Below are 27,563 nucleotides of genomic sequence, written 5' to 3'. Positions count from 1 at the left end.
ATATATTACTCCCTCCGTCCCACTTTGATAGTCATGTTTTCCTTTTTCATCTGTCACAAATTGTAGTCCACTTTCCCATTAAGGAATGTAGTAATTTTTTAAATTGTCTAAAATACCCTTATTAAATATATTGTTATTAATACATTGTTATTAAATACTAACCCACTACATTGAATACATTGAGCTTTTCCAATAGTAAACCATTAGCTGTAACTGATATTAATTGGCACTCTTCGTGATTAGCATAAGGGTATTTTAGGAAATTATTAATCTAAATTTATGTTTCTAACCAAATTAATTACAGTTTCTTAATCTGTGTGAAAAAAAAAACCAAAACTAACAAAAAGGGACGGAGGGAGTAATTAATTGTACGATTCATCATGTACAGAGAATAATATATTATCACATGTACTGCAACGCTTTCTTGAACAAAGACTATTAAGATTAATTAATGCACAAAGACCATAAGATTTTTAATTAATGCCGGCAGAAACACGTAGCCACGAGCTCGACCATGCTAGATGGTTAGAAGTCTCATTATTCTAGTAATAAAATCCGGCCACAATTATTATATGCTTTTTGTTTTTGCATCAGAAATAAACTACAAAGTACAGTCATTTAATTGTTGAAAACTGAGAATTGTTGAAGCTGACATTTGTATAAGAAATAGCCCAGTTGAATCATGTCTCTGCAACACGTGGAGTTTTGCCCTTCATCCAAGCTTAAAGTGATAAGATTTTTTTTTTCTAGAGAGATAAGTTTTGGGTGCAAGCATGTATAACTTTAAAAAGTCCTCAGGTTAATGTGGGTACAATTTCTTTTACTATTATGTTTTCAATGAAAAAAAAAAAGAAGAAAAACTACAGAATGTTTTGGCTGGAACGAACGAGAGCGTATATAAAATGACGTGTAAGAGCCCGTCTGAATCGCTATTTTAAGGAGTTTTGTAGAAAAATATATCGTAACGTTCTGACGTATATGAGTTAAAAAGATGATTGAAAAATGTGTTCACAAAAAATATAAGAGTTTCTCTGCAAAAAACAACAATCCTAGATCTGCCTCCCCTTTTTTTTTTCCCCTACTGTTGCTCATAGTGTGCAAATTTTGGGTATCAAATGAAAGTTGATAGACGATATTAACTTTTCGGAGAGACTAAAAAAAAAAAAAAAAAAAACTTTTCGGAGAGACTCAAATTATAGAATTTTTTGTGACTAATTTCCCTCTCCATTTTAATATCTACAGTCTGAGCCTTAAAGATAACATAAAAGATAAGCAGGCAAATGAACACCCAAAATTAAAAACAAAAGTCAAATATATTGGCTAAGGCAATATATAATTCTTAAACTAAACAAGATTATGTAGTTTGGAAGTTGCCCTGTTCCTGACAAAGGAAAGTTCCTCTTTTTATTAATGGATAAAAGGACTGTACTATATTAATCAGAAAAAAAACTTGGTCGACGTCCATTCTTGCACGAGTGGATGTTGGCACTTGCCAACCTGGTCTTCTCTTTGTCTTTCTTTTCTTTCGAGGGATTCATTCAAATCAAAGATTCTAACTATAATATCATGATAAAATTCAATTTCATATTTGCATACCATAATACCAAGTCAATTTTGTTTATTAAAGGCTCATTAATGAACTAAAAGATTGATGAAGAGATACTGACAATATTTGAATTCTGGGTTTTTTTTAAAAAATTAATATTACAACAAAAAAAATTGTAAATAAAAAAAGAGACGTGAAATGTGACTTTATCATGCTAACGTAATAGTTAGAAAATCCAAAAAAAAAAAAGAAGAAGAAATTCTTGTCCCTTTCAGGATTGTGGAAAATGCTTTTCTTCTTCTTTTTTTTCCTTGTTAGAATATTACAAAATGCAAACTTGTGAAGCTAGCGCCCGTAGAATTTTTAGTTGAACAATTCGCCTATACCGACACTTAGGGGTTGGCTCGAATGATCGCAGGCTAGTAGTTCCAAATATGATGGTCGTGTGTTTGAGTCCCATTTTATCCGTTGTGTATCCTTAGGGATGGGGGGCGCATAGCCGCAGGGGGTTAGTTTAGCGTGAGTTGGGATACCCCTACATTGAAAAAAAAAAATTTCTCCCCAACTTGAATCGTCTAGTTTGTCAAGGAAAAATATGAAATTGTTGAGGCTTTGTTTTTCTTTACTTTATCTCTGGAATCAAAAGTACCACGATATAAATTTCTTAAAATTTTATTTAATTTTTTTTTCACAATTTCTAGTTTTACATAATTATTCTACTACTGATAGAAAAGATATTGTATCTGTAGCTTCTACATTTATTTACTGAAAAAAAAAAAGCTTCTACAAGGTACCTCTTGACCTTTTCTAAACTGAAGTCTAGAAATTCGGCTTTTATAAACCTAATCCCAGAAGAAACCTCAAAAGCCGGCAACTCTTGAGGTCCTTCCAGGGACTTATAAACCAAACCCAAACCCCCCCCAGAACCGATGTGGGATGGCAAACCCCACAAGGGCAAGCCAGTAAGGCCGCTGCTGCTAAGAAGTAAAGACCCCTCACGACACTCAGTAAACTACCCTTGCATGAATTTGCCTCTTGACCTTTTCTAAACTGAAGTCTAGAAATTCGGCTTTTATAAACCTAATCCCAGAAGAAACCTCAAAAGCCGGTACCTGATCCTTCTTTTCTTTCTCTTAATTTTTTCCCACTTCTCTTACTCAGTGAATGGACCTCTGCACTACATCTCTTTGCCAGTTTGGATTGGACAGTAAGTTTTGCTACTAAGACCAGAAAATCAAAATTTAGCATGTCCAGATAATGTGATTGGACAACACTATCAAAAGTTGCAGAGACTCATTATTTATTTTGTTCTGTGAACAGCAGTAAAGAGGGTGGCCCTGAATGAGTTATTCTCCGTTAGTGGTTATTACTTCATTTGGTTAACGGAGTAGATATTAAATCAGACAGATGAAAAGACACCATCACATGTTTGATCATCAAAAGCAAATATGTAGAAAGTGCTCAATCTTTTCAATGTCAGTGCACAAATCAATAGCTGTTCCATTTGTATGGTCATTTTGGCAAGATATTATGAATTTCTTTAGAGTGTATTTCTAAGTTCTTTGGTAAAAAAATTATCGAACGCTAGCGGGTGTAGAGCAAGAAAAATTTGTTAATTGAAAGGATATGTTTCATGAAATTAAATCCTTTTTTTAAAAAAAAAAATTTACGCAAACAGTTAAGGTCTTGTTTGCATTGCTTGTTTTCGTCGAAAAATATTATCTTTTTCCGTGATCACATTTCCCTATCACCTTTTTCCCTTACATATATCAAATCGCTACAATAATTTTTCCATGAAAAATGACGGAAAATACAATCCAAACACAACATAAATTTTTCACAAATTAGCTACGTATCAATAATGTGTTGTGTCACATTATAAAATCTGTGCTAGGTAATGGGTTGTACATAATTTTGGCTTGCCTAACGCCTTATATATATATATATATATATATATATATATATATATATATATATATATATATATATATATATATATATATTTTTTTTTCCAAGTTATGACTTGAAATTAGTGAACTTTGTATGTACCCAAAAACAAAGTGAACTTTGCCTCATTATGTTCATGACAAGTAAATATACCTTTCCTTAAGCTTCCACTTAAACAGTGAAGAAAAATTGACAGTTTATATATCCATTGCTGGAAGAGAGGCAGAACGTGTATCTCGTTTTTTAGAACGTCATGTGGGGTTCAAAAAATTTTATTTTATAATTACACGTTATTAAAAATAAATTAAATATAAAGTTATGTCGTGTACATTTTGTACCTAGCCTTCAGGAACGGTTGCTAAACCTGCCCCCCGTCCTTGCTGTTCAATTGTATAAGAGTCTTTGCCTCCAATTATTGTGCAGCATTCAGTTTTTATACATGTGTAGTTGGTGGTTGCTTTAGACTAATTTTGTACTTCCCTGTAAAACTTCTTCACTCAGAATCTATTTAACATAAGAGGTAACATGTATCATATCAAATGGCAGAGACATACCCATTCCTATTTAAATCATGGTACTAAGTTGGACCTTTGGGGCCCTAGCAACAGTGAAATATTAAACCATCGCATGTGCTTCATGGCTACCTATTTTATGCCCTTAGAGCTTGGACAGAATTTTAAGCACAAAAGGCGAAAAAAGGGTGAAACAAATTTGCTTGATTTGGTATTAGGTCCACCTATCGTTCGTATGAGAAGGCAGCGTATAGTCACGGCTGAGTGGTTCTACAAAACCAAAGCATGAAGTGCTAAGGACAAAGATTAGGGTTTGTCTGTACAAAGGTTGGTTGAACATTATTTGTATCGAGATAAGTATTAGAATTTTTTTTTAAACAACATGTATTTTAGTTTCTTTATTTTATCTTATATACATCATATCGAATATATAACTCTGAATTATTCTCTTGAAGTGAATCATAGATGATTTGATTGCCGGAAAGTGGTACAGTCAAATTTTTTGAAAAACGCAATCCAAATCTCCGGTGTTAAAATTTTTTATTTTTCTTTGTTGGGACATCGGAACCATTTGGCCAAAAGGAAGATCTGGCAATCATATGGGTAACACAACACGAGGCTTGATTTTTTTTTTTTAAAAAAAAAATTTATTTCTTTAATCTAGATATTAACTTCTGAAAGTTATAAAATTCTCTATTTTTGCTAATTTAATGTAGAATCCTACAAGAATTAAAGTATGATGCTTGAATACCATGCAGCCTCTAGAAATTCTGTGAAAGGGATTGAAGATGACAACAACTGCTGTACCCACGAGCTTCAAGTAACCAAATTTAGTGATTACTCAGCTCAGTGTCCACCAACGGATGTTGGTGCAAGTGAAAAGAACTTGCGTCCCATAATCATGAGGTTTCGAGTTTAAAATTCATGAGAATGAAAAGAATAATGTTGGAATAACTTTTTCTCACAAGGCATCTAATCTGACTCGAATATGATTAGTTGCAGACCATAAAAAGGAAAGCATATATCTGTGGTTTATGGAAAAAAAAATCTGATCCGACTCGAACATGATTAGTCGCAGTCTTGCAGACCATAAAAGGAAAGCATGCACCTGTGGTTTATGGAAAAAAAAAGAAAAAAAGAAACCTAGCTCAGTGTCCTACAATGCAGATTTTTACTCTTTATAAGAAGGGCGCATGAGTTGGAATAAACTTTTTGTGCTTGCGCAATATACTTATTGCTGCCAGATTTTCACATGCCATATGTTCAAGGGCCCAACCAAGTATGAACCCAAGATTGGGTTTGCTTGCATGCGTCTTCGCTTTTTGGGGACAAGAAGAAAGGTACTCTAGATTGTATGGTGATAGGAGGTGCCTTTTTACCTTTCATGAAGCTACTTTATCAAAAATTTAGCACGAAAGCGTTGTTTACTTACCATAACTGAAATAACATTTTTAGCAAGTTGTTTTATGAAAGTAATATTCCAAAGAAAGTTTTTGTTAATTTTTTCGGTTCTGTCCAAAGGGCACCCATGTTCAATGGGTACTCGTTAAGACATACTTCAAGTGTTAACTTCTTAAGCAGATAGAGTTAATTTGGAAAAATATATAAGTGTGAGAGAAGGAATTAATTATAAGCTTGTGCATAGACTTGGCAAGTTATGTTGGATAAGATGTATTAATGAGCGCTCAAAAATTTTTTTGGTTGCTTTAAATGTTACTTGGACATGAAATTAAAGAAAGCACAATTTTCATTTATCAAAAGTGAATGGATTACGACATAAATTTAGCTGAATAAAAGTGAGACCAGAACTAATTAAGTAGTGACTCCAATTTTCGATTCTGGTCCAGCGGAGTGATACCAATTCTTTTCGGTAGGCCCAGTGAGGATATGACAAAATTTGTACATTGTTAGGAGAAGTCTGCATTCAGTCATGACCCGAATTGTGTGCAGCCCATTTTGAGCCCGCCGATCTTTGCAATCAATAAGGCGAAAAAATGCATAATCAAATTTGCAATAGTGAGAGCAGAAGTACTTGAATTGAGATCAGCATTTTGCTTGGTTAAGCCAATTCGATTGAGATTAGTCTTCGTACTTTAGAGGACTAAAACTTTGAATAAAATTTTAAATACTATTGCTGAAGGGTTGACTTGTCTATGGGGATGCATATAAATTTAAGCATTTTGAGTGCCATTATTAGATAATTGCAAATATAAGTTGGCTCATTTGATAAGTACGAGTCATTTTCTCGTAAAGTAAAGGTCGTGTATTCAATCCCACTGTTGATGTGAAGAAATGTGCTGGTGGATGATTTGCAAAAAAATTTTTGTGAGCAATTTATCATATCAAAGGCACGCTCTGACCAGTGATGGTGACCGAAATTGAACCCTTTCAAACTTTTTTTATTACAATAAAAAAGATGACTTAAAATAAGCACTCGTTGAGAGATTATTCAGTTTTAAGTTTTTGAAAAGATAAATTTAATTAGAAAAATATATAATTGTAAGGAAAGATAATAATTGTTAGTGTATGCATTCACATGATAATTTGAGTGTGATTTAGGTGTATTAACGAATGCACAATATATAGATACTCATTAGAAAAATGTAAACTTAATTAGAAGAGTATTTTCTTCCTTTTCTTGATTAGATATCCGTTGGAGGCCTCTAATATTGTCATTTAATTCCCCTACTATTTTTGTTTAATTAATTTTTTACCATTGTTGGTTACATTAATTTCTCTTTAAGGTCACTGCTCTGCCTCATTATTGCTACTAGTAATAAGGGTTGACTCGATATGTGTGTAATTTAGTTGAATTCAAATCAATTCATACCTATAATTCCCATTATCCAATCCCTCTAATCTTTTATCTGCATTAGCCATAAAAGGCCCGATTTTAACGTCCCATTGCACTTTTTTCCACTAATTTATTTCCAACCAAAACCATCCGTTACTTGTTTTCCCCGTCATTCCCTCCTGTCACTCAATAAACTCTCTAAACTCAACTAATTTATCTATTCTTCCTTTTCCAACTGTTTTCTTTCGCATCCCTCTTACAAGATATTAAAGAAATGGAAGCGAAATCCAATCCCACAAATGAATTGGATCAAGGCCAAAAGAATAATGGAGGGTGGCAACAAGTGACATATGCTAAGAAAAAGCAACAAAAAAATAAGAAAAACCAAGCAACGAAAAAACCATCATCTGATCCCACCAAAAATATTATTGATAATAGTACTAGAAATGTGTTCGAGTCTTTGGAGAAGCATGCTGCTGAGAGGAGGAAAAATGTTGAGGCTCGAAAAAAGGCTGACATTTATGACGACGATGGAAAGTTTTTGGCAAATTCGTCAAATCATCGATCAGAAAATGGTGGCAGTGGAAAGAGTAGGAAGAATGGAGCTATGGAGGAAAAAGAGAAGAAGAAGAAGAAGAAGGAGAAAAAGGAGACAAAGAAGACTAATATGACTATTGCTGAAGCTGCTATGAAGATTGATGGTGATGATCTCTCTTCTTTCCTTGCTGATGTCTCGGTTAGTTTTTGGTTTCATGTAGTTTTTTGCTCAAATTTTACTTCTTTGGCATATTAATGGTTTGCGAATACTCTATTTCACTTCTTGTGTTACTATTTTTCTAAAACCGGTAAAATGTGCACCGGACAAGAAAATAGAAAGTAAAGTAGAAATTGTCACAAAAGATGAGTTAGAAAATTCGGGCACATCATGCATTGCTTAAATTGAAAATTCAATCTCTTGTGTTTGCCAAAATTTGATAAAATTGTAAATAAATAGTGAATATATGTGAATTTGGTCAGCTCTTCAAGTTTTGTATAGCAAAATTAGTGCATGTAATCTTCACTAATTAACCGTGCAACCTGAGTATTGCCACTTATGCACCCCGGATTGAGAATTACTATTAATCGAAAACAATATTCCATGCTTTACAATACATACATTTGGGAACATCACTAAATGCTTGCATTAGATTGAGGGATGTTATTCGTACAATTAATAAACAGAAGTACAAGTTTCTTGCGTTGAACATTTTAACTTTGATCTTGCAAGTGTATTTCTTTGTAACTTAGTTGTTTTCTTTTTGACAATTTGTAGGCATCGTATGCATCACAAGAGGAGATTCAACTAACGAGATTTGCAGATTATTTTGGACGAGCATTTTCAGCTGTGAGTGCAGCACAGTTTCCATGGTTGGAGTTGTTCAAAGAGTCATCCCTTGATGCAATTGCCGATGTGAGTTGGTTTTGGAGATAGCTACTGCCCAATATGGTTTTTTCTCCATTTTACCTTTACTTGACGCCGTGTCAAGAAGGGAGGAAAGAAACAGAAAGAAGAAAAAGACAATTACTTGAGAAAAAATCAGAATAAATTTGCATTCAAGTAGTCACATATAAAGAGTGGTTCCTTCAGGCATAACAATCTTTTGGCACTTGTTCATTTCGTTTTGGTCTTCCATACTGCATTTTAACTCGTGCAATTCATTCATGTACATATAAAGAATACATTTTGTATAGGAACTAAGCAATTGATAAACGTAATTTGGTCAATTGCTTTGTGTTGAGCAGATCCCCGTTTGTCATATAAAAGAAGTTGTCTATAGGACTTCGGTTGACTGGATTAATCAACTTTCCAATGAATCACTCGAGTCCTTTATGCTATGGTCATTGGACTGCATTCTTGCTGATTTAACAATGCAGAAAGCTGGATCTAAGGGCCCCAAAAAAGGAGTTCAAGCTTCATCATCAAAATCTCAGGTACAATCTCCAAAAATGGTTCTTGAGCTAGCGTTGATTGTGGACATATATTTCCTATATATCTTGGTCGAGGACAACATTTAATTGTTGGACATTTTACCAATAGATTACTTAGCTGATTCATTTCTTGTTGCAAGTAGACGTGTACATGGCTATAAGAGCTTTGTTAAGTGGAAGAGATCTGATATCTCTGACATGTTTCTTATCAGATCTCTTGCATTGTTGCTGTAGGTCGCTACATTTGTCGTAGCATCTATGATATTGCGACGAAAACCTGACATTATGATTAATCTATTGCCAATTTTGAGGGCTAATTCGAAATATCACGGCCAAAATAAGCTTCCACTCTACATATGGATGATAATTCAGGTATATACCTACATGAACATCCCGTCACTTTGGCCAAAATAAGCTTCCAATTATTTGTTCGTCTTCATGAACATGAACGGATGACCAAGCTAAATTTTCTTTGTCCAGGCCTCTCAGGGAGATTTAACAGTAGGATTATATCTATGGGCACATTATGTCTTGCCTATATTGGGAGCAGGCAGCAAGTCAAGTTCAAATCCACAGACAAGGGATCTGGTTTTACAATTAGCAGAAAGGTTTGAAATTGTTGAGCATAATTCAAAATTGCAATGCTTCCTTGGTAAATGCTTTTTTACTTATAAAAGTTGCTCTTTTGTTCTTCTTTCCACAGAATTCTTTCTAGACCTAATGCGTATAAAATCTTGGTAAACGGTGCTGTAAGAAAAGGAGAGCGTTTAATACCACCTTTGGCACTAGACCTTTTGCTACATGTGACATTTCCTGCATCATCTACCCCAATCAAGGTGAAATTAAACCAATTTACAGTATAAATCATGTAGTATAATTGGTCATTGATGTTGTTTTCGTGATGGAGCAATGCCTAATGTTTAGATAAATTTTTTCCACACTAATAGTGTATATATTAACGAGTTTAAATGCATGTTATATATGTAAAATTTAGAATTCAAATTCAAATTTTACACGTGTTGTATGTCCAGAACCGCTAAAATATACGTTAAAATTATAGGAATGGTTAACCCCTATATTTTGAGCACAAAATTAGGCAGCCAAAATATTTCTTTTTGCCTGGGGGATAAGTAGTTAACATAATTTTTTGATAATGCAAAGCAGGCAACTGATAGATTTGAGGCAATATATCCCACCCTCGTTTATGTTGCTCTTGCTGGTACTCCTAGAAGTAAATCGATGAAACAACTCGCCCTACAAGTTCAGGATTTTGCAATGAAAGCAACTCAGGAAGGTAATACATTTCAAACCTGAAAAATGACTTTCCATTGTGGATTCTAACGACATGGCAATATTCTCTATCTGTCTTCAAATGATTTTTGCAGGAAACCCAAAATTATCCCAAGAAGCCACCAAGTTGTTACTCTGGTGTTTGACTCAGAATACCGAATGCTACAAGGAATGGGTAAGCTAGAATTCCTGTCTACAAGGAGCTTTCATCAGAAACTCCCCTAAGGTTTCTCTTTATATCATCTAGCGCCCCTAAGGTTTTAAAAATATCATTTACTTCCCTTATTTTTGTTATTTGTGTAACAAAATTTTTAAAAATTCTAAACTACCCTTTTGCTTGCTAAATAAAAATATTCCTAAACCGCTTTATTCACTTCAAGAAAATCATCATTTACAAAATAATCTCTTGTAATACTATTACATCATAATACTATACTCCATAAAACTATAAATTTGAAAAGTAAAAGAGATATTTGAAAATAAATACACTTGCACCAATTTAACTCTATGTGCTTAAAACTGATTTCATATAAACTTTATATTTTTTTTCCAACATCTTGTCAACTCTTGCCCAAATCATTAAATTGTACCAATCATTATAAAAATTAATTCAAAATAAGTAAATAAATAATACCTCACTCTATCACAATCACAAAAGTTAAAAGAAAAATAAAATTCAATTTATTATAATTTACAAAAAACATATTGCATAGTCATCCAAAAAATAAGTACGAGAGAATGGTGGAGAAAAGGGAAAGAGAAGAAAGTTACTTTCATTTCTTTTTTTTTTAATTTTTGAACTCCATTTATTTGATATGTGAATTGTGTATCAAGTAAGGATTAATATAGTCTTTTCACAATTATTAGGGGAGGTAAGTGATATTTCTAGAATCTCAGGGATACCAAGTGTTATTACGAGAAATCTCAAGGGAGGTTTCTGATATTATCCCTCTCTTTCATTGTTTTCTTCCAATATTCTTTTGGTCTTTCTGAAATTTATGTTAAAATCAATAGCTAATGCTATTGTTTGCAATCCATCTGTACAGGAAAAGATCTATGCAAATAACCTGGAAACAAGTGTGGCTATCCTCCAAAAGCTTAACCAAAGATGGCCAGAGCTAGCTTCAAAGCTGGCTTCTGCCGATGATTTACGCGACACTCTCAAGAGTTTTAGGCAAAAGGTAGGTATAATTTTTTCCTCTTTCATACAAGATTGTTGGTTTTGCTTGTTTCCATTGATTTAAAAGTTGTACAGTTCACATTTAACGAAATTTAAGGCAGAGGAATCCAATGTTAAATAACGGTTTTTTTTTTTTTTTCTAAATCAAATGATAACTTTTAACAGAATGAGAAAGCACTAAGGGGTGGAATGGATCCTGCTCGTCAAGCCCTTTTGAAGGAGGCAGACCAGAAGTGCAAGGTTATACTGAAGAAGATGTTTATTGAGCAGAATCGTTGGATGATTATTAAACTCTTGGCCTTCTTTCCAATCCTTCTAGCCTTTGCTGCTACCTTTGGATATAAGGAATACTTGAGGAGATTTTGAGATTTTGGGGATGGAACCATTTTTCATCAAGATTTTTGTGGATTAGGCCAACTTTTAGTTTCAATTTTGCTAGAACATTGCCAGTTATAGTCTGGGCAAAATATGCACTAATTCTGTTACTTATGGCTAATGTTGTAGATCAAAATGTGCTCTTCCTTTATATGTAGTGTAGATAAATAAATAGTTGCAATTTTTAAGAATTTTTGGAACTTTTGCTTTAAGAGCTAAATGTAAGCAGAAAAGCGAATAAAATTGTTATTGACTTGAATTTTGGATAAATTACCTTTTATCTCCATGGGTTTGGTGTTTCATCACGTAACCACCTGTGGTTTAATAACTTGTATATAACCCTCTCATAGTTTGGGTTAGTTTTTCCGTTAAAACTAACTGTGAATGGTAAAATGTCAAAGTCAAACTAATAAATTGATAAATTCATCCTTTTACTACTTTTTTTTTCTTTTCTTTCTCTCTATCTTTTTTTCTTTTTTGGAAAAGAAGAGATGATTTTGACAATCTATACTTTGGCCTGCAAATCTTAATTTTCTCCATATACAAAAGAGTTGGAATAGAAATAAAATATAAATAAATGAGAAACAAAAAAATGGAAGGGAAACATAAAACAAATAAATAAGAAACAAAAAATTTCAAATCTTTTTTTACTACAAATATCATTATGGTTTTTAAACCAAATCTTTAATGATATTTTTTAGTTCTTATTTATCTTTTTTTTTATTTCAATTTCTTTTTTTTTATGTGTGGAGGAAAAAAGAATTAATAAAAGGGTAAATTTATCAATTTATTAGTTTGATTTTGACTTTTTTTTTATTATTGATAGCTAGTTTTAATGGAAAAACTAACAGTGACACTTTAATCTATATTATGAAGGGGTAATATATAGAATTTTAAACCATGGGAGAGTTATGTGGTAAAACACCAAACAATAGTAGGTAAAAGGTAATTTATCCTTAAATTTTCTCTAAAAAGAATAAACATTATTTAATAGCCAGTCATTTGCGCCTACTAGCATGATGGATAGACAGACTAAAAAAAAAAAACATCAAATTCCAATACTATTACATTTTTGAGTTTTAGTTATTCATAATCTTCAGGTGTAGCCCAAGGATACTTGCGAGAAGCACCCTTGATTTGGGAGGGGTTTTCTGGGGTAGACCAAGGGTACTTCATGGATGGATCTCTTGGGAATTTTCTGAAGTTCAAGAAGGGTGCCCATAGTAGTAACCTGAGAGATATCAACCGAACCATCAGATATGGAAAAAGAAGAAGAAGAAGAAGAAAAATGTACCTCCACCAGAATTTTTTCCTCCAACATTAATTATGAATATTTGCTATTGACATTTTTTTTTTGAAGAAGAGCAAATTAGGCTTGTGTTTGAAGACAGAGAATGCTTAACTAGGCTTCATAACAACTAGTTTCTGTTTCACTATTTGCCACAAGTAATGATGTTAGTTTTTAGTTGATTAAATCAAAGTTTTGCACCCCCTTTAACAAAATGTATGTAGACTTTGTATCATGAACTTCTTTATGTGACAATCAATAGTAGTTGAACCTATAAGTTTAGGTATCATTTTTTTTTTCAAAACTGCAATTCCTCTAAATTGATGGCACCATTGTCTACCATTATCTATGTGCACTAATCACCTTACATACATTCAAGTACTAATTCAGCCGTCTAACAGGTTAAAATGTTCAGATACTACTCCTGATTATGAGAAATGGCAACTTTGAGCGCAAAGAATTAGAATTATAATGCTGGCAAAGTGGATCAGAAGTGGTTTTAGAGTAGGAATCACTTACCCTGGGAAGAATATGAATACAAACATGAACTGAAAGTACATCTCGATGAAGCCCCTTTTGTACCATCTGATCCTAAGCCAGTTCATAATGATTGGCTGCAATTATTAATTCACATATATAAATCAGTATTGATTTTTTCAACAGTTCGTGGTATCCATTGAGCCTATTTGCCAAGTCAAGAATATGGTAATGGCCACTCACTGGAAAGACAATAAAGTATATAAAAGCACATATCCCCAACTGAATTAAGATGGTTATCAAATCTTCTTCATCATTCACTCCTGTTACTGCTAAAGCAGGCTCTGCTACCTGTTTGGCAAATTTTCTCAAATTATTTAGCTTCAAGTTTGTAATGAGATATAAGACAAAAAAAAAAAAAAAAAAGTCAGTTGTTTACAGTGGCAAAAAATGCCCCAACTTGAATTGCCAAACTGGGAATTGCAGTTCCAATATTCTTGATGGGCTCTGTGCTGAGACTTCTTTGTGCCTGTTATCAACAACTAGCAAAATATGGGATTTAAGAATTCAGAGGCTAAAAGTAAAATAATGCAAAATCTGATGCAGTTTTCTTTTTCTCCATCAAATAAAATTGTCATACGGTTGACAATTTATTACCTTCAGCTTTGAAGGTGGAGGAATTTTACGTTTGCAGACAATCAAAAGTGGCGGGCTTTTGGATTGAGATGGGAGGCGGGGAGGCAAGGCCTTGGTGAATTGGAAGCCCAATGAACTGCTCATTTCAGAGCCAATTGTTGATTTCCTTATCCACAGAATGCATGAATTACATGCAAATTCAGGAAGAGAAGGTTTTGGCTGTTGTCTGCTGTAGCGTTCTATGGTATTATCAAAAATGAAAATGAGACTTGAGAAACAGCAATTGTGGGTGGCTCTCAGTGGTAACATATCCAAAAGCCCCTCACTAGTATTTTGACATGTGGCAACGAAGTAATTTAAGGGTGCAATTGAGAATTTGAGATAGTATAATTTAAGGGGGTAATGTGAATAAAGACCATTGAGTGATCTTTATTATTTAATGGATACATGTACACCAAAATAGAAGAGTAATTCTTGTGAGGGCAAGGAGTCAACTTCTAAGGCTTTTTAATTACAAAAAAAAAAAAAAAAAACTTCTAAGGCTTTTTAGTTTGGGGGAGGGAATTAAAAATTTAATTTAAGAGGGCAAAATAGATATCACCATAAAATCATTTGAGAACTTTGAGGGGCAAATATCTTAAAATTCATAAATTTTTTTTCAAAATTTCAAAAGAAGAAAATATAAATATTTAAAACTTGAGAGCGGTGGTCCCGTCTTACTCCGTAGTTCTATTCTTGTTTAGTTTAAGTTTTTAATCAATGAAAATTTGAGATTTGTATTATTAATCATGTATTAATAATAGACTTCATCCCACTAAAAATTTTCAAACTTCACAAAGATCCCTAAATCGATATACATGTAAATAAGCTCTTTTTAAATTATCCTTAGGGAATTAAGTGAGTTGATATTACAATGTCAAGGTTAATTAGATTTTTAATGAATTCAAAATACTGTTCAAGCTTTATTTGGATACTACGTGAATCGAGTTGAAAGGCGTCAAGTTGAAATGTTGAATATACGAACATACATATACCTGTTAAGTTTTATACTAGTATTTTTTTACTTAATAAATCAAGTTTAAAAACCTTTTTTTGAGGAAAGTTTGAAAACTTATTAAGGATAAAATCTTGCACCAACTTGGTTGATATAACACAAATCTTGGCTGATATGTGGCTATTTTCTCCAAAAACTAAAAAAAAAAAGGAAAATAAAAGACATCTAACATCATTTTCAAAGCAAGAAAGGAAAATAAAAATAATAATTAACTATTACCCATAAATACTTACAAACTCCTTGCTTTTTATTTTCAAAAAAAAGGAAAATAAAAGACATCTAACATCTTTTTCAAAGCAAGAAAAAGGAGAGAATACAAATGCACCATTTTCATTTGTTTAGTCCTCAAAACCACAAAATCCCGAGTCCTTTTATCGAAAAAAAATGGAAGAAAATCCCCAGTCCAAAACCTTGGCTTAGACACAGAAACCCCGGACTGTTATTCCTTCCAGAACCTCTGTTTTGTTCTATTTCATCGACAATCAGATAGAACTTATGAGTGCCAAACATCGATTTTAGCATTGCATAAATGGCGCTGATAATCCCAACCCAAATACAACTCAAGCCCCCCAATCCGCTGCAAAATCAAATCTTGCATCCTCGAGTGGGATTTGTTACAGTTAGAACCAAGAAAACCAACTGTTTTAGCAGTGATAATGTTAATCATTACAGATTTAAGCTCAGAATAGGCTATAAAGATTCAATTTTTAGAACAAGGGTCTCTGATGATAGTGGTGCCATCCCATTTCAGCCTTCATCTTCTGCTGTAAGCTTTCTACATATCATCGACTTTCCATTTGTCTTCATCCCATTTCACTCACGTTTTATTCTAAGATTTTGTGTATATGAGTATAGTGATCGAACTCTGATGTTTATTCGGAGTTTTTTTTTTTTTGTGATTAATGGTTTTTACTGTGAAGTCTAAATTTGTTGCTGTTTTTGTAATGCTGATTGTATGCTGTGCTATAGATATCAAGTAGCATACACAAGTGTTGGCTTCTTGAAAATTATATCAGTGATCGAGATTCTTGCAAAATTATGTTGAGGAATTATTAGAATTTTTTCATGTTTATTTCAGTCTGAAATCGATATTGTCTGGTCGATTATGTAACTGTTTTTATTGCTGTTGAATTTTGGAAATTCAATTATCCATCCTTCACCCCCCACCTCCCCGCCCAAAAAAAAAAGGGGAAAAGCAAAATTTATTTGAGTCCTATTGGAGTAGCTTAATCTCGCCTTTGAGTTGCCAATCCTAAGTTCTTGGAGTAGAACTGTGGAAGGCCCAGGCAAGTATTTATATAGGGGACAATGGTGTATCTTTACAACTGTACACTTCCATGTAAGATCAAAGCGCAAAAAATCTTAACTTGTCTTTTATAATGCTAAGCAATAATTTGATTGAAATCCTGAGAATAAAAATCCCAAAACATGCTACTTGCCGATGGCAATATTGTGTTATATTTGGGGTCACATGACTTTAGTCATACCATCCATGTTGGTGTATCTTAAGTTCATCAAAGTTTTTGCTGTGGCTAATTTTTTGTTTTCCTTCTCTTTTGTTTTTCCTAGTGCAGCTGTGTTATTTGGAGTTATCTGGTGCTTAAAATTCATATATTACCTTGTTCAGGACGATTTTTATTGTTCCAAACTATACTATTCTGTGCAGCTATATTTATTTTGTTAATCAACCCTTTTCCACCTTTTTTATGGGCCAAAATTCTTGATATTGACATGGTCAGTAAAGATGTGTCTTTCATCATGTATACATGTCATTATTCTGTTCCTTTTTGACATGTACTTTTACCTTTAAATTTGCCATTACTTTTTATGCATATGTGAATGAATCAATTGCCACTCGGTATCAGGATGTTGATGCACGAGGGAGGAGCTCATCTGGGAGCAGTGATGGTTATGTGGCATTATTTGTACGGATGCTTGGATTGGATAACGATCCTCTTGATAGAGAACAAGCTGTAGTTGCACTCTGGAAGTACTCACTTGGAGGGAAAAAATGCATAGATAATGTCATGCAATTCCATGGTGCTGTAAATCTTACTGTTAACCTTCTCAAGTCTGATTCTGATTCTGCATGTGAAGCTGCTGCTGGAATCTTGAGGACGATTTCCTCCATTAATGTTTACAGAAACACTGTGGCCGAAAGTGGGGCAGTAGAGGAGATAACTAGCATGCTTAGACGAATTTCCTTGTCTTCAAATGTATGCAAGCTATTTAAATATTCATACTTTTGTACATGTATTCTTATGATATATCATGTGGAAAATTTTCAATTTGGATTTTTTCTGCAGGTGAAGGAGCAAGGCTTATGTACATTGTGGAACTTGTCTGTAGATGAGAATATCCGAGTGAAAATTGCGAACTCAGAGCTCCTGCCTTTACTTATTAAGTTCTTGGAGGATGAGGACGTACAAGTGAAGGAGGCAGCTGGAGGTGTCCTGTCTAATTTAGCACTTAGCAATTCTAACCACAAGATCATGGTTGAAGCAGGTGTTATTCCAAAATTGGTGAGGCTTACTTCATATCTATTTTACTTTGGGTTGGGAAATTCTTTGTTCCTAGTATGCTACTCCATAGCTTTAGCGAGTTGTTAAAACTCTTTAAGAAGCCTACCCTGTAACTGTCAGAATCAATTGTAGGTTTGAGGAATAAAAGTTGTCTGTTCACATGATTTCTTTTGGCAAATATAAAAGAAATGTTGCAGATGTCCAGGAGGAAAAAAAATTAAGGAAATGTAGTTCATTTTGTCTGCCTATTTTTGAGTTTGGCTTTCAGAAACCTCAAGCATATTTTTTTAGTTAATCAATATTGTGATGATCGAACAACTTTAAACTATGTTTTGGATTCTTTTTTCATTTCTAAAATCATTAGCATCAAATTAGAGAAACTAATATAACAACTGTATTGAGAATTTGACTAGTAATAGTAGTGAATAGTTATATTTAGAATTCCCAACCAAAGATTAAAATTATGTGAGGAGAACAAAATGTTCCATGTAAGCGTAGTTAAGTAGTTGTAATAAAGCTATATGAATATGTCAATCATGACAGCGGAAAAGAGAGGAACAACTAAAAGCACTCATGAAAGTCCTTGTAGGAATTTTCATGTTGTTATTCCTTTGGAAAAATAATTACGCTTAGCATGGATGATGTTTTCAGATGATTGGTGCTAGGGGACATACTGAGTTATTTTCAGGGAAAGAAAACATTTAGGTCCAACTAGGAGAATCCCTAATTTCAGGACACTCTTTCCTTGGCTTGTGCTTTTGGCTGTCATCTCCAATAGAAATTGTTACTTTGGAATTTAAAGATTGTCCTGCATCAATGTCCTCCCACACATGGAGTATTAACATGAAATTTTCCAGTATAAGGTTTTATGAAGATAAGTGGCTGTTAGGATTTTACTAACATGTAATTCTCAAGTATTAACATGTAATTTTCATGTATAAGGTTTTACATGTATTAACATGTAATTTTCAAGTATTAGATTTCATGAAGGTAAGTGGCTGTTAGGATTTTACTAACGTTAGGCACTTTTCAGGCAAATCTCTTGAAGAGTAATGAGGAAGGGTACAAGGTCATTAGAAAAGAGGCGAGAAATGCATTATTGGAATTTGCTAAAGATGATTACTATAGGATTCTATTATTAGATGAAGGTCTTGTTTTGGTTCCTTTGATTGGTGCAGCTGCCTACAAGTCTTTTAAACCAGCTTTGTATTCATGGCCATCTTTACCTGATGGCACAAAGCTTGAGCAAGGTTCAACAGCTCCTTCAAGATATGGTGCTTCAGAACTGCTAATTGGGTTGAATATTGAAGACCAGAAACTAGATGAGGCAAAAAAGAATGCCATAGTTGGACGAACACAACAACAGTTCCTCGCTCGTATAGGAGCCATAGAAATGGAAGATGAGAACAAATCAGACTCTAAATCATCCTCAAGTTGGAGGTTCACACTTTTGCCATGGGTTGATGGTGTTGCTCGACTAGTTTTGATTCTTGGACTTGATGATGAGTCTGCTATTGCCAGAGCTGCAGATTCCATTGCTGATTCATCTGTCAATGAACATATACGCTTGTCATTCAAGGAAGCTGGAGCAATTAATCATCTTAGTCAATTACTTAATCATCCAAATGAAACTGTTAGGTTGCCCGTTATTCGAGCTTTGGAGAGACTGTCAATCAGGTTGCCAAGTGCATCATTTTTATCCCAGTCTGATTTAAGCTATCCTAGCTCATTCTTTGTATGATATCTGTTCATTTTCATTTCTCAGCCAAAGAAATTTGATTTATGTGATTTTTTGGGACTTTTTTTCTTATATAGTCCTTGGATCTTACTGCCAACTAGATCAGCTTGGGGATCGGCATTAAACTGTGAAAAAAAATGTAGAAATTATATGTCCTCTCCAGAAAAACCCTCTTGATTCCATTTCTTGGCTGTTCTCCTTTTAAAAACATTGTCCTCTTTTTTTTTCTTTTGTGAAATACTCCATATATTTTATATCCAATGCTGCATTATGCTAACAATGTTTGTGTAGCTAATCTGACTTACTTTTACATTTACATGATTTTCTAATGTCTGTTTCTCTTAGAGTTCATATGATTCAATTACATAGTATTACGCTTCGTGTTCATGTTGCTAAGAAAGGAAAATATTGTTTTTGCATATGCACTTGAGAAGTCTTTAAGTTTTGATATTAAAAATGTAACTGGTGTGATACCTGTTCCTAATTCATGGTCACTTTTGAATTCGTAATCTACATCTTGAGTTGTCTGAGATCAAATTCTTTCATGGCCTCATGGTAATTTGTCAAGAAGTAACTTCATATGTTTCAAAATGCAGCAATGATGTTTGCCAGATAATTGAAAGGGAAGGTGTTGTTTATCCTTTGATTAATTCACTGATGCAATTTGAGACATCTGGAAGCTCAACAGAGATGGTAGTGGAAATTTTCCAATATTGTTTCTCTTCAATTTTAATTTCTGTAATTAATAAAGGGCTTTACATTGTTTGTAATGCAGATTTTAAACATTCTTAATCGGATTCTGGACCCTGATAAAGAGATGAAGTCAAAGGTCTGTACCTACTGCTCAATAGCAGTCAAAGATTTCGTACTTGTTTTCAATGTGAACCGAGCGTATTTTTCGCTTTCAGTTTTATGATGGACCAGTTAATGCTTCAAAGAAGGGATGGAATGCTACAAGAAATTCTCAGTCACCTGGGTATCTGAATGAGATGGCTGAGTCAAAGTCAACATCCAGGTTCTTTTCTGTTCATCAGAAAAGCTCACTTATATTTTAGTACCAATTTGTTAATACTTGTTTTATTACCAGCTCAATGTGCAAGAAAGCAAACTGAAAAAAAAGGAGGTAGTAAAAAAGATGAAAATTTATTTAGTGCCTAGATTATGAAAAAAAAGGAGGTAGTAAAAAGATGAAAATTTATTTAGCGCCTAGATTATATTGGACGAGTCTTGCGGTTTTGGCTATTGTGTATAAATAGGTTTTCACCAAAATAAGGGCCATTTAAGACTCCTAGTTTGCTTGCAAATACTGAATGAGCGAGAGACTATGCTGCCTGAAATATGCTCCTGTGATCATAAATGAGAAAACAAATGGATGCTGGAATTTATTACACAAGGTAAATGAAGATAATTTTATCAGATTCACTGATTTCATTAGGAATCTCTAGCAGTGTCCTGCATGGGACATTAGGATAATCCATAGCCTTGTCTCTTGACTGGAACTGTTAGCTTTCTCATAGAGATAATGTATCACTACTTGTAGAAAAGGATGGTCAGGCTAACCTTATTTTTTATTATGTGTGTTGATGTATCATTTCTTGTACTTAACCTTGCTAAAAGGTAAGAACTACCTTCTGAGGTGAAGGATTGTGAGGTTTCCTTGGGATCAGTGGATTATGCCTTCTTAAATGATGCGTACCACCTCCTTCTTAGCAGACAATACATGTTAAGAGATATGTATTTGACCTAAGAACAAAATCACTCCAATCTTCTGGTACCTTACTAAAAATTCAAATGCTTTCCTCTTTCTCAACTTATGTCTGGGATGATATGCCATTATGATAGGGTATCAAAACAAGTTCCATACAGTGTCTTAGAATCATAGAATCCCCTCCTGCAGAGGGCAACATGAAGCACGGTGAGAGCCATCTAAATGGCTAATAGGGTTATTTTTTGTCAGAGAAATAATAACTACAGCTGAGTCACCATTGAACTTTTCTATCTCTGAATGGCTGCCTCACATAGAGGGCTTCTGTTGTTCCCCAAGGAAAAGGTTATCTTCTAGTTGTAGGTTTGAAAAAACAAGAATAGTGAATTTTAAGCAGCCAAGTTTATTGTTGTTTATTTATTTACTCCTCAATATGATAAAGATGCCACTCTGTGGTTCTGAAGGGATGTCAGTGTACATATATGTATATATATCATGCATTACTGGAACAGACTGATAGACAAAATTATTTACTTTTTTACTCTTACACTACATTCTTCTTGTAGCTCATTTACTTAGTAGTCATCACAGTATTTTTTGGTAAGTGCTACAAGCTAATTCATGATTAAGAAGAAAAAGTGACTTCATTTGGCCAATCCATACTTTCCATTCAGAATATATTTTTCCAACGTTAATTGCTCATGATCTGCTGGTTTCGGTTTCTTTGCCTTCATTTCAGGTTTCCTTTATGAAGCAGTAAGGTGTGTTCTTTCAGTGTATTTGACACGCAGCTTTTACTTTTTCTTTGGGTCTCTAAGCTTGAATTTGATTTTTGCATCATTTTTAGGGCAAAATTTGACAGTTAATAAGCATTTCCTTGTTCAAATTTTTAACACGGTAGTCTGCTGTCATTTTTTTCTTTTCAGATTCTTGTTATGCACTACAAGTTTCTGTGTTACTTTGTTATAATGATGATTGCAACTGACTGTCACTGCTAGACCTCAAACTAAGTCTACTTTTTTCTACAGTGTGCAAACCATGTATGTCAGAGACTTCGTAAATTCTGCCTTCTTAGCTCGCATCATTGAGATTTTGAAGACATCATCCCCCAATTTGCAAAAGAAAGCTGCTTCCATCCTTGAGTTTGTCATAGTTGATGATGCATGTGTGGAAATGGTCATCTCAGTTGATGTAGCATCTGGCTTAGTTTGTGTTTTCCAACAACGTTTAAGCGGTAAGGAAGATGCTTCAGAACTGTAAGATGCAAAACATTTATGAATGCTTCTTCCTTTTCTAAACTGTTGCTTTGGAGTTCATTTTGATTTAGATCACTGAACCTGCGTTGAGGACTAGTAAATTTATACCTCATGTCCATTCATCTAGGTGTGGCTGAGCAAATACCAAAAAAAATGATTACAGATAAGCTCAAGAAGATAGAAGTGAATCACACTTTACTTCTTTCAGGCAGATGACTAGAGCTAGAGAAGAAAGAGAAACTTTTCTATAAGTTTCCATTTCCATTTGCTCCAAATCAAATGTAAAGGTCCTAGCCATCCATTAACGTGAAGCTACTAGTTAGTGCAACCAGACCAACAAGAGATGATTAACCACCAACTCTAACATGTCATTCTTGTTTTGGAGAACCTAGTATGCACATTCTGGATTCAAATGCACCTGGCTTTTGCAACTTCAAAGTCTTACTAAGGCTTTCAGTGACATTCTTCTTTTTTTTTTTTTGGTCAAGCTATTGTGATTAGAGTTACCTGGGATTTAAGTATTTGGAAAGTTAATTTATGCCATTCTATAGCCCTTATACAAAAAAGCAACTGGTAGACACCTGTAGTTTTAAAAACGTCAAGGTGTTTCCCTCACTAGCCAAGCGAATCTTGAATATTTTCGTCCCACCACACACAGGTTTTGGGTATCTCACATTCCTATTTTTATTTGAGGTGAAGAACATCTTTTATTTGGTCAACTAATGGTAGTTCTCCGTTTACTGTTAACCTTCTGGCTCTCTAATTATTTCCCTTCCCCTGTATTGCTTATTTGTGATGCTCAGTCAAATTTAGTCTATCTTGAAATTATATGCTTCCTTCCAATTTCTATTGGCCTTAATGTGGAATTAAGATTCTCAGAGATTATTCATTCAAGACATACTACTGAAGCCTCATTTCTATTGGCCAAATGAAGCCTGCGATACACACTCTCTTTCTACCTGATTGTGCTAAATACGTGTGTGTGTGTCTGCATGTGTGTACATGTGTCTGTTGCTTAACTATTCTAGAACAGTTTTCTTGTTTGTCCACTGTTCATAATCTACCTCATTTCTAATTTGACAGATATAGAAGCTGACACAGATGTACAGAGACCAGAATTATTGGCCCTGCAAGTTGAAGAAGCTGGTCAAGCAATATCAGCAGCATCCCGCTTATTTACAAGATTGCTTGATTCTGAGCACTTCCGCAGCACTACAGACACACAGCATTTCATGCATTTACTTCGTAAAATTCTGATATCTGAGATTCCTATTTGCTACAAGGATTGGGTTGCTTCTTGTCTTGTTAAACTGAGTTCTTTCTCTGGTCCAAACCTGGACTTTGAGAATCCAGTAAATATGGAGGTAACTCTTTATGAAACAATCCCAAGGTTGATAGAGCAGATAAAAACCTCATCTTCACCAGAACTCCAAGAGGCTGCAGTTATTGAACTTAACAGAATAATTTCTGAAGGGGTGGTTGATTCTACCAGAGCAGTCGCTGCACAGGGTGGCATTTTTCCATTGGTCAAGTTGATTGAAGAGGGTAGCAACCGAGCGATGGAAGCTGGTTTATCAATACTATACAATTTGAGCATGGATAGTGAGAACCATGCAGCAATTATATCAGCAGGAGCTGTTCCTATTTTGAGGAGAATTGTGCTTTCGCAGAAGCCACAGTGGACAAGAGCTCTTCATTTGCTCAGGACTCTACCCACCTGAGAATAGTGTAAAAACTGAATGTAATTTCCATGTAAATTTTCGCCATTTTTGGCAAATGTCAGTCACAAACTAATTTTTTAGTGGTGATGATCCTGGGACGGTAGAAAAATCGTATCAACCCAATAGAAGACCGGGTCCAATTTTGGATGTTAAGTATACACAATTTTCACCTGTTCTAATGCTTAGATGAAATAAAAGTTGCTTCCTCCCTGCTCCCTCTTCAAATCCTAGAATGCCATTTTTGTGCTTGTGGAACTGCTGCCGCATAAGGAGAAGTGGATTAGCATCTTAAAGAAAATTGTAATGTATGCCTCTCATCATGTGAGACTAGACAATTTGTCTTAATTACAAGACTGAAACCAATTTGGGACTAGATAACACTTTAAGTGGCTGCACAAGAAAACCTAAAACAGGAGATGAAAGGCCAAAAACAAGTTCAGTCTACTATCTTGACTTGGAATTGGGACCGGTCAAGGCTTGGTTTTGTCTATCAGATGGTTCAGATAAGATATTTCAGTGCCGCCCGTTTAAGTTGCAGTATTGGATGCATCTTCTTTTGCAACACTACAGTAAGTTTCAAAGCAAAGGATATCAAAAAGAAAGCAGAAGAATGGTAAGCTTGAACTGCCTTTCCATTAACAAACTTCAAATTCTTGCCTCCACAAACAAAACTTCTTCACCTTCCACATCTCATCAAGGCAGCCCCCCTAAGCGTTCACATCCCACAATAGACACTGGCAGTAGTTCCCCAACAACATCACAGCCACCATCAATACCAAGGCTGAAGCAGAAGAGAAAGCAGAAGCAACCATCAATTCTGGAGATTGAAAGAGCCGTCAGTGCAGGCAGTTTTAGAGACACAGAACCCGTCAGGCAACTACTTTTTATTTCATTTTTGACTTGAGTACTTCTTGTTTTATCATGAAAAATGGTTCTAGCATTGTCTGGAGTTCCCTGATTGATTGCTTTTTGGGATTTTTTGTGTTGAAAATGTTTAGGGACCCAAAAGAGAAGATGTCCCTGTTTGGTACCCCCATGTCAACTGAAAGCCCTGTGGAGAAGCAACTACGTGAGACAGGGGAGTGGATTGCTGATAAAACGGAAGCCTCTTTTCGCTCTGCTGGTACTGACCGTATTGTCCTGAAAAATATTATTTTGTCGTCTTCAATATAATATTTCAAAGCATGAATTTCTACTAAACTTATGCATGAAGTTCTCCTGATTTGTATAGTATCCCAGATTGATCGGAATTAATGCACTTGTGCATTCAAGTAGGGCAAAGATTTGATAGCCTGGCAATCCATTTCTTTACGAAGTGACCTTAGAAAGTTAAAGTGTCCTATGTCTACTGTTGAATGATAATGATTATGAGGCGTACTTTTGGTATTTTGAGATGATTCTTATCTTTGATTCAAGAAATCCAATCAATTTGTCAATGAAACTTTTGTTATTATCAACCTGAAATCCTTCAAATTATAAAGCTTTCCCCCATATTTCGTTGTCTAAAACCAAACATGCCTTCTTATATTTAAACTGCAAAACAGTTCTCATCCCAACATTGCTGGTAAAATTTTAGCCAATTGCAAATATGGACTTGCATTTTTTCTTCTATATGCGTTTATGCTGCTCGGCCGGTGCTTTTAAATTTTTAATTACTTGCTTTTTATCTAACTGTCAAGCATGTCAATCACTATTCCAGGATTTAAAACTTCACAACAAAGGCTGGTAGATTTCAGATTACATGAAAAAATAGTTTATAGCCTTTTACAAGCTTATCCTAGATCTTTGCTGCACCAAGTTGCAAAGGGTAGTATATTCCTTGTCACTCAGGTCATTAGGTTCTCCATTATGTTTACTTTCAATGGCCTTTTCATGAATCACAAATTAAATATATCAGATTCATGCTGCTTTTCCCTTTCTTGTCCACCATTTCTGTAAGGAATTAGCGTTTGCAAGAGAATGGAGAATGATTAATCCATTGAGAAAGACGGTAAGAGAAGAAAAGAAGCAAAGAAGCAGAAGTACGTCTATACTGAAGTGGCATTAGTCAAGAGCTGCTTATTGTATCAAGAACCTCTTAAGTCTTAACAGTAGTTTAAAGCATTTAAAAAAAAAAAAAAAGGAATGATGGAAAATTACATCTTTTACTGTGTTATGGGATTTGCATTTTTCTCATACAAAGAAACCATAAGAAAAGATTTCAGACTGCATGAACAAAAAAAAATTGCACTGTTTTATATCTGGCTATCCTGAAGAATATTGCCGACTTAAGATCTTCATGCAGTTGTTGGAACCTTAGCTACTTTCAAAATTTAGTCTTGTGCAGTTGAAAGACAGTTTAACTCTACTGTTACCTTGCAGGGAAGCCAATTCTGATGTTTACATTTCAATGGATGCTACCTTTGTGGCTTTTTGCATTCTTCGTGGCTTCTGGGATCATAAAGCTTCCATTTGACACCCCTTTGCTTGATGACTTCATTATGTGATAAAGCTTACTCTCCTCTGTAAAATTGATGAAATGCAGTTCTACGCTCCATATCTGGCTGACTAAAAAATTCACATTTTGAAAGTCCATAGTCCATAAAGCATCATTTAGGTCTTCAGTAACCACTTCTAGTAAAACTGCAACTATGTTGCAAAGAGCCAGATATGTCTGTGTGTATATATATATTGTGCTGAGTTTCACCTTCATGTAATTCAACTCCATTTGTAGTATTAGTATACCTCATTCTAGTGGAAAAATCATATCTATAACTCCCTTAGTAGCATCTTTTTTAGGATATACTACCTTTTTTCCATTCGTTGTTTTTGGTTTTGTGTTAGAGAATCAATCGTGGAATTCCAAACCCCATTGATAACTCGAAGCAGGATGTATAGATCACAGGTGAAGCGCCTTACATACTGATCATGAATTTCATTGCCTACCCCGTACTTATTTTATTCAGCTGATTGCAGAATTTCATTCTCTTAAATGTAGACAATTCTTATACAAAAATTACTTCAGTTTTGATAGAAAGAAGCACAGCCTTAAAATTGAGAGAGAGAGAGAGAGAGAGAGAGAGAGAAGAAGAAGAAGACGAAGAAGAAGTATTCATTCTACTTTTGACTTGTTTATGTTACAGAGTTTCCAATTAATCTACCATATGTTACTATCATGGAAATGCTGCTATATAACCTAAAAACGGGACACTGATTCATGCATCTGACAGTGATTCTTGTAACATTGCTGTTTTAGTAGGAAAATCGGATGGCTCTTCAAATCCATGATCATCAGAAGAGGTGACGTGCAATCTCTTTCTATTGCAGTTTGTCTGCTGAATCTGGAATTAAAATTTGCTTGAAATCAAAGCTAATAACTTGCATGAACAAACAACAATCATGATCCTTAATTCTTAGATTGTTAGATAAGGTGACATGAAATGTGAGCACCTGCAATGACAGAGCTAAGGGGGACTGATAGGGCCATGACCCCCCCCCCCAAGTTAATCTATAGGGCCATGACCTCCCCGAATTTTTTATAATTTTAATTTTTATTACGAGAGTTTATATATATA

The 27,563-nt window shown here is 34.4% G+C and overlaps 3 protein-coding genes across 4 annotated transcripts; 2 read left to right on the top strand and 1 right to left on the bottom strand.

Moving 5' to 3' along the window:
• Positions 1-7,073: 7,073 nt before the first annotated feature.
• LOC113716316 (uncharacterized) lies at positions 7,074-11,882 on the top strand. The gene is made up of 10 exons (XM_027240599.2): positions 7,074-7,535; positions 8,112-8,249; positions 8,582-8,770; positions 9,002-9,139; positions 9,248-9,375; positions 9,471-9,603; positions 9,932-10,061; positions 10,153-10,232; positions 11,104-11,238; positions 11,403-11,882. Exons 1-10 carry the CDS (start codon positions 7,074-7,076, stop codon positions 11,601-11,603), a joined length of 1,734 nt encoding a protein of 577 aa, XP_027096400.1. The 3' UTR covers positions 11,604-11,882.
• Positions 11,883-12,544: 662 nt separating this feature from the next.
• On the bottom strand, positions 12,545-14,280 carry LOC113716317 (NAD(P)H-quinone oxidoreductase subunit L, chloroplastic-like). Its single transcript, XM_027240600.2, has 5 exons — positions 14,035-14,280; positions 13,817-13,906; positions 13,621-13,728; positions 13,420-13,514; positions 12,545-12,843 (listed from the first exon to the last, which is right to left on the bottom strand). Exons 1-5 carry the CDS (start codon positions 14,155-14,157, stop codon positions 12,696-12,698), a joined length of 564 nt encoding a protein of 187 aa, XP_027096401.1. The 5' UTR covers positions 14,158-14,280; the 3' UTR covers positions 12,545-12,695.
• A 1,083-nt stretch (positions 14,281-15,363) lies between these two features.
• On the top strand, positions 15,364-26,953 carry LOC113716765 (uncharacterized). Of its 2 annotated transcripts, none has more exons than XM_027241200.2 (11): positions 15,364-15,833; positions 16,933-17,283; positions 17,374-17,589; positions 18,623-19,266; positions 19,924-20,020; positions 20,103-20,156; positions 20,236-20,342; positions 22,061-22,266; positions 23,372-24,877; positions 25,008-25,132; positions 26,371-26,953. In XM_027241200.2, exons 1-9 carry the CDS (start codon positions 15,597-15,599, stop codon positions 24,007-24,009), a joined length of 2,550 nt encoding a protein of 849 aa, XP_027097001.1. In that variant the 5' UTR covers positions 15,364-15,596; the 3' UTR covers positions 24,010-24,877; positions 25,008-25,132; positions 26,371-26,953. The 2 variants fall into 2 exon arrangements, with proteins under 2 accessions (XP_027097001.1, XP_071926584.1); XM_072070483.1 differs by having other exon boundaries at positions 23,372-24,882.
• The last annotated feature ends 610 nt before the right edge of the window (positions 26,954-27,563 follow it).

The sequence above is a fragment of the Coffea arabica genome, chromosome 11c (genome assembly GCF_036785885.1).
Source record: "Coffea arabica cultivar ET-39 chromosome 11c, Coffea Arabica ET-39 HiFi, whole genome shotgun sequence".
NCBI classification, from domain to species: domain Eukaryota; kingdom Viridiplantae; phylum Streptophyta; class Magnoliopsida; order Gentianales; family Rubiaceae; genus Coffea; species Coffea arabica.
The sequence above is the reverse complement of the archived record's forward strand: the minus strand, read 5'-3'. Positions and strand labels throughout refer to the sequence as shown.